The sequence below is a fragment of the Malassezia globosa genome (genome assembly GCF_000181695.2).
Source record: "Malassezia globosa CBS 7966 chromosome Unknown mgl_sf_18.1, whole genome shotgun sequence".
Taxonomy (NCBI): Eukaryota; Fungi; Basidiomycota; class Malasseziomycetes; order Malasseziales; family Malasseziaceae; genus Malassezia; species Malassezia globosa.
Window position 1 is genome coordinate 24,914 of NW_001849853.1, and position 6,214 is coordinate 31,127.

Consider the following 6,214-nt stretch of genomic DNA (forward strand, 5'->3'; position numbering starts at 1 on the left):
CGCAGCCACATGCGCGTACGCACGGCGTCATTGTGGGCAATACAACATGCGTCATCTTTGTATGGGAGAGATCAGGCCGCTGGTGACTCCGACGGTGGTGATGGTTTTGCATCCGAGCCATGAACGAGTTCTATTGTTTCAGCCAGTGAAAAGCGTACCTTGAATTGAAGACTCAAGTGCATCAATGCGATCAGCCATCTCATTCACTGTCATAAGCTCGCAACCATACTCTATACTTACTCCGATCCACGACCTGGTTGTTCTGCTCGTCGAAACGCTTCTCAATTTTCGAGAGAAGGGACTCGATCCAGTCTCCAAGTTGCTGTGGCGCCGCCGACTCTGCTGCACTCATATGGCCGGTAGGGGTATTCGTGTGCTAAAGATCAGTATGCGTTCGAGTCTTCCCCGGTGTTGTGGACAAGTTTCAGACGCGCGAGATTCAAGCGAAACAATCACTCTAGCGCTAACCCCGACTCCACCACCTCTTTCATGTGACACATATTGCAAAAATACACCGCTTCTTCATACAGCGTCGGTTTGTCAATCCGCTCCCATTCGCCCTCAAGAACAGAGCGTCCTTACTTCGTTTGTGAACGCTGTGGCACCAGAAATATGCTGAGAGTGTGTTCATGCCCAGTGCAACGGGTCCCTTCATGGAATCGTGGGGTTTCTTCTGTAGCAAAGAGACGCGGAAATGGAGCTAACGCCCTGTCGACGCCCGTGGAGAAGGTCATCAAGTTCTCGTTTCAGGGTGAGTCCTTCCACTTTACCCAACGATATGCGCCCCCTCCTCAACCTAGCATGCCCACAACGAACTGGGCAAACCCTGCTACCCAGATTCCCAATCGGAAACCCATAAAGACGATGTACCGTGTGCCTCTCGGCTCAGGTGCCTCAATAACAGAACTCAAGTCCCGTGTCATGACGGCGAAAGAGGCAAGCCGTGCCAATACACTCTTGAACAAGAGACGTGGTGCTGCGCTTGTTGTAGAACACGAAACACCAGGCATGTGCGTCGTACCACCTATCGCTGTACCAAAAGGCGTTCAACTTGGCGTTGGACCTGGACAAAAGAACGTGATGCAGTCTCTCCTTGATAGCCAAGTCCGCGGTGGCGATTACTCTATGTATATGCCTGGCGCCGCGTTGCGCAAGCTGCCATCCGATGTGAAGCAGGCAAAGAATCCCGAATCACTTGCCCAGATCCAGGCTGATCAGGCCTTGGCTGAAAATGCAACCATTCATCCCATAGGCCGCCGCTTTCTTATTGAGAGGCTCAGTGCTCAGCTTCACACACCGAGCTAAATATTCTCAGAGCCCACAAAAAATCAACAATTGTTCAACAACCTATCATACAGGGTACAAACGTCTCTGGGACTTTGACTGGATGGTGTGTCTGTAATCCAGCCAGCTGTTCAAACATATATTCCATCATTACGTATTTTTCACATAGATGTATCCATATCGTCCACATCCCCATCCAAATCAACTCCCATGTAGTGCGATTGTTGAGCCACATGATCCAAGGCAGCAACAGCTATAGCCGCATTGGTTGCAGGTATGCGTTGCGGAGTCCATCGATGCGGGAGCGACGTCCTTGGCCGATTCCCATGACGCGTGGGTATGCTGAGTCGAGAATACGAGCGTGATGTATCTGACCAAGAGGCTGAATTAGGATCCATATCAGCACTCATGCTATCCCATGGTGTGGGAACCAGTAAAGGCGGCGGCGGCGGCATCAAATCAGGCAGGGGTGATACGTCCGTAATGCCCATCGCAGATGGTCGCTGCTGTATGTCGTCGTCGGCACGGCTCAGTTCTTCTTCGTGCAACGTGCGCCTTCGTCCAATCTGCACAATATCTCGCTCACCAAAGCGTATTCGTTCCTGTTTTGCAATCTCGAACGTCTCCTCCCAGTCGCTCAGTTGGTCAGCATCATCTGTGCTGCCAAGAGGCGGCACGCCATCGAGGACGCGTAGCAGACGAGCATCCTCCGCTGCCTGTCCACGCCAAGGTAAATGCTGCCCACGTGCCGCACGTCGGGCCTCTTGAAGAGTCCTTTGCCGTGTTGCCACTTCCGCGGTCTCTTGTGTAGATCCTGCACGCGCTACGACATTCGTCGACTGGAGCCAACGTCTGTCTTCAGCTTGCTCAGCAAGAGCCAACATGTCGTGAGGAAGACCGCCTGAGGTCATCGATGCGCGCAAGCCATTGAACACCATGCCCTCATCACGAAGCGGCGACGTGTCGTCGATCTCGTCCTCCGATGAGTCTGCCTCATTCAAGTCGGCATGATGTGCTTGGCGCTGGCGCAATTCACGCGTCGCTGGCTGGGCTTGGAACGCCCAGAGCGTGTGAACGGCGGCCATGTCTTGGTTTTTTCACGCACTCCGCTCCTCTCACTCACGCAATTAGAAGGACGTATGTGCAATTTTTGGTTCTCGTACTGAGCCCAAGTTGCGATCGATTGGGTCGCTCTTATGCGGTAGGACTACGCACCGTGTGTGTGACGAACTTTGCCGAACCTGAATGAAGGGGGCCCAAGCGAAGTTCGCGGACAAACCGCGTGCATTGTACGTGAATATGAGCGTTCATTGGACGGTCCCTGCGCACATCCATTTCATGTGGCCCGTTCGAACTCCAATTCAAAATTATATAAACGCCAACTCGAGCGAATTTGGACAGTAGAAGTCTGTGAATTCTTACAGCATGACTGGAATGGAAGCAGTGATTGTGGATGGCAAGTCAGCCGCATCTGTGAAGCATGTTGAAGCACCAAAGCTGCAACCACGCTCTATTCTCGTTAGGGTGCAATGCATTGCACTTAACCCCACCGACTGGAAGCATTTGGACTACTACGGCAAAGCAGGCACGACCCTCGGGTCTGACTTCATGGGCACTGTGATTGAAAAGGCACCCGACGCTGGTACAAATGTCAAGGTTGGCGACCGCGTTGCCGGCATGGTCCACGGTGCCTGGGAAGTTGGTGTTGGTGCGTTTGCGCAGTACGTTGTGACGTTGCCAGAGTACGTTGTGGCGGTGCCAGACTCGATGTCGGATGAGGAAGCATCTGGTCTCGGTGTGGCTGGCATAACAGCTATTTTTGGACTGTTCCAGAACAAGCACCTTGGCTTGCCAGAGCCAAGTGGAACCGAACTTCCGCCGGTGGATCCGAAGCTGAAGGTGCTTGTGTGGTCGGGTGCCTCGTCGGTAGGCCAGTTTGTGATTCAGACGGCCCGTGCTATTGGTGCCTATGTGATTGTGACAGCGTCTGCTAGGCACCTTGACTGGCTGAAGTCGCTTGGTGCGTCGGAGCTGTATGAGTACTCGAACAGCGAGACGCCGAAGCGCATTGCCGAGGCGCACCCAGATCTCAAGTATGCGTTTGACACATACTCGATGAATGGGTCGCAAGCTGCATGCGCCGCTTCGATGAGTAAGACGGAGGCTGGTAAGATTGTGTCGCTTCTTCCATTTGACCATGGCACTGTGACGGAGGCCAACCCTATGGCTAAGTGCACGTTCCTTCTTTTGTACACCGTTTCCGGCCAGAGGACTCAGATCTTCTCCGCTGATTTCAGTGAGGAGTACTGCAAGGAAGATGCGAAGTACATGATCCGCGCTGCCAGCGGAAAGGACGGTCTGTTCTACCGCTTGCTATCGTCTGGCCTGGTGAAGCCGAACCGCACGAGCCCTCAGACGGGTGGCTTGTCGGGCATTCTGAGTGGCCTTGACCTTATGCGCCACAACAAGGTGTCGGGTGAGAAGCTAGTGTATAAAATTGAGTAGATGGACAATATCACATTTGGTTTTTCATATGAGCACGCACCTCAGCTGCGGACGGTTAGGCGGGTCATACATGAGTAACTAGTCAATTAGGAATGAAGAGTCCTCAGTCCGCGGAATGACGAGTCGTGTCGCGTGCGACCAGAAACGCCGATTGGACGGTCCCTGCGCACATCCATTTCACGTGGCCCGTTCGAACTCCAATTCAAAATTATATAAGCGTCAACTCAAGCAAATTCCAGTAACAACAGTCTGAATTCTTACAGCATGACTGGAATGGAAGCAGTAATTGTGGACGGCAAGTCAGCCGCATCTGTGAAGCACGTTGAAGCACCAAAGCTGCAGCCACGCTCTATTCTCGTTAGGGTGCAATGCATTGCGCTTAACCCCACCGACTGGAAGCATTTGGACTTCTACGGCAAAGAAGGTACGACACTCGGGTGTGACTTCATGGGCACCGTGATTGAAAAGGCTCCGGACGCTGGTTCGAGTGTCAAGGTTGGCGATCGCGTTGCAGGTACCGTCCACGGTGGCTGGGAAGTTGGCGTCGGAGGGTTCGCCCAGTACGTTGTGACGACGCCAGAGTACGTTGTGGCGGTGCCAGACTCGATGTCGGATGAGGAGGCATCTGGTCTCGGCGTAGCTGGCATAACAGCTCTTTTTGGACTGTTCCAGAACAAGCAACTCGGCTTGCCAGAGCCAAGTGGAACCGAACTTCCGCCGGTGGATCCGAAGCTGAAGGTGCTTGTGTGGTCGGGTGCCTCGTCGGTAGGCCAGTTTGTGATTCAGATGGCCCGTGCTATTGGTGCCTATGTGATTGTGACAGCGTCGGCGAAGCATCCTCGATTGGCTGAAGTCGCTTGGTGCGTCGGAGCTGTATGAGTACTCGAACAGCGAGACGCCGAAGCGCATTGCCGAGGCGCACCCAGATCTCAAGTATGCGTTTGACACATACTCGATGAATGGGTCGCAAGCTGCATGCGCCGCTTCGATGAGCAAGACGGAGGCTGGTAAGATTGTGTCGCTTCTTCCATTTGACCATGGCACTGTGACGGAGGCCAACCCTATGGCTAAGTGCACGTTCTTCGTTCTGTACACTATTTCGGGCCAGAGGACTCAGATCTTCTCCGCTGATTTCGATGAAGAGTACTGCAAGGAAGATGCGAAGTATATGGCTGGTGTTGGCAATGGAAAGGACGGTCTGTTCTACCGCTTGCTGTCGTCTGGCCTGGTGAAGCCGAACCGCACGAGCCCTCAGACGGGTGGCTTGTCGGGCATTCTGAGTGGCCTTGACCTTATGCGCCACAACAAGGTGTCTGGAGAGAAGCTAGTGTACAAAATTGAGTAGATGGAAAATATGGCATTTAGATTCATGAGCTGCGCCTGAGCTGCGAGCGATTGGATGGCGCAATTTGATAAATTAGAGCTCTGATCTGATATTGAACTTTGTCGAGCCAGATTGAAGGGGTCTCTAGTAAGGTGCGCGGAAGAACTGCTTGTGCCATGTGTGATTATGAGCGTCCATTGGCCAATCCCTGCATGTATTCCACACGAGCGTGGCTCGACCGAACTCCAATACGAAACAGTTACAAACGCCTGCGTGAGAGTTTTGACTGACACAGTTTCTTCGAGACCGTTCAACATGCCTGGAATGGAAGCAATGATTGTGGATGGCAAGTCAGCTGCATCTGTGAAACATGTTGAGGCACCAAAACTTCGACCACGCTCTATCCTCGTTAGGGTTCATTGCAATGCCCTCAACCCCACAGATTGGAAGCATTTGGACTACTTTGGCAAGGAGGGCGCGACTCTTGGTTTCGACTTCATGGGCACTGTGATTGAGAAAGCCCCCGACGCTGGTACGAGTGTAAAGGTTGGAGACCGCGTTGCTGGCTTCTTGCACGGTGGTTGGGATGCTGGCGTTGGTGCGTTTGCGCAGTACGTTGCGACGATGCCTGAGTACGTTGTGGCTGTCCCAGACTCGATGTCGGATGAGGAGGCATCTGGTCTCTGTGTAGCTGGCATAACAGCTCTTTTTGGACTGTTTCAGAACAAGCAACTCGGCTTGCCAGAGCCAAGTGGAACCGAGCTCCCGCCGGTGGATCCGAAGCTGAAGGTGCTTGTGTGGTCGGGTGCCTCGTCGGTAGGCCAGTTTGTGATTCAGATGGCCCGTGCTATTGGTGCCTATGTGATTGTGACAGCGTCGGCGAAGCATCTCGATTGGCTGAAGTCGCTTGGTGCGTCGGAGCTGTATGAGTACTCGAACAGCGAGACGCCGAAGCGCATTGCCGAGGCGCACCCAGATCTCAAGTATGCGTTTGACACATACTCGATGAATGGGTCGCAAGCTGCATGCGCCGCTTCGATGAGCAAGACGGAGGCTGGTAAGATTGTGTCGCTTCTTCCATTTGACCATGGCACTGTGACG

General features: G+C 53.3%; 5 protein-coding genes across 5 annotated transcripts; 4 read left to right on the top strand and 1 right to left on the bottom strand.

Moving 5' to 3' along the window:
- Positions 1–801: 801 nt before the first annotated feature.
- Positions 802–1,305, top strand: MGL_4234 (uncharacterized protein; the record flags this gene model as incomplete). The annotated part of the gene is made up of 1 exon (XM_001728583.1): positions 802–1,305. The coding sequence occupies one exon, from the start codon at positions 802–804 to the stop codon at positions 1,303–1,305; it is 504 nt and encodes a 167-aa protein (XP_001728635.1).
- Positions 1,306–1,445: 140 nt separating this feature from the next.
- On the bottom strand, positions 1,446–2,369 carry MGL_4235 (uncharacterized protein; the record flags this gene model as incomplete). The annotated part of the gene is made up of 1 exon (XM_001728584.1): positions 1,446–2,369. One exon carries the CDS (start codon positions 2,367–2,369, stop codon positions 1,446–1,448), a length of 924 nt encoding a protein of 307 aa, XP_001728636.1.
- Positions 2,370–2,709: 340 nt separating this feature from the next.
- MGL_4236 (uncharacterized protein) lies at positions 2,710–3,789 on the top strand (the record flags this gene model as incomplete). Its single annotated transcript, XM_001728585.1, has 1 exon — positions 2,710–3,789. The coding sequence occupies one exon, from the start codon at positions 2,710–2,712 to the stop codon at positions 3,787–3,789; it is 1,080 nt and encodes a 359-aa protein (XP_001728637.1).
- Positions 3,790–4,053: 264 nt separating this feature from the next.
- Positions 4,054–5,134, top strand: MGL_4237 (uncharacterized protein; the record flags this gene model as incomplete). The annotated part of the gene is given in 2 exon segments (XM_001728586.1): positions 4,054–4,599; positions 4,613–5,134. 2 exon segments carry the CDS (start codon positions 4,054–4,056, stop codon positions 5,132–5,134), a joined length of 1,068 nt encoding a protein of 355 aa, XP_001728638.1.
- Positions 5,135–5,428: 294 nt separating this feature from the next.
- MGL_4238 (uncharacterized protein) lies at positions 5,429–6,208 on the top strand (the record flags this gene model as incomplete). Its single annotated transcript, XM_001728587.1, has 1 exon — positions 5,429–6,208. A coding segment is annotated over one exon (780 nt), but the record flags the coding sequence as incomplete, so codon positions are not given.
- Positions 6,209–6,214: the final 6 nt, after the last annotated feature.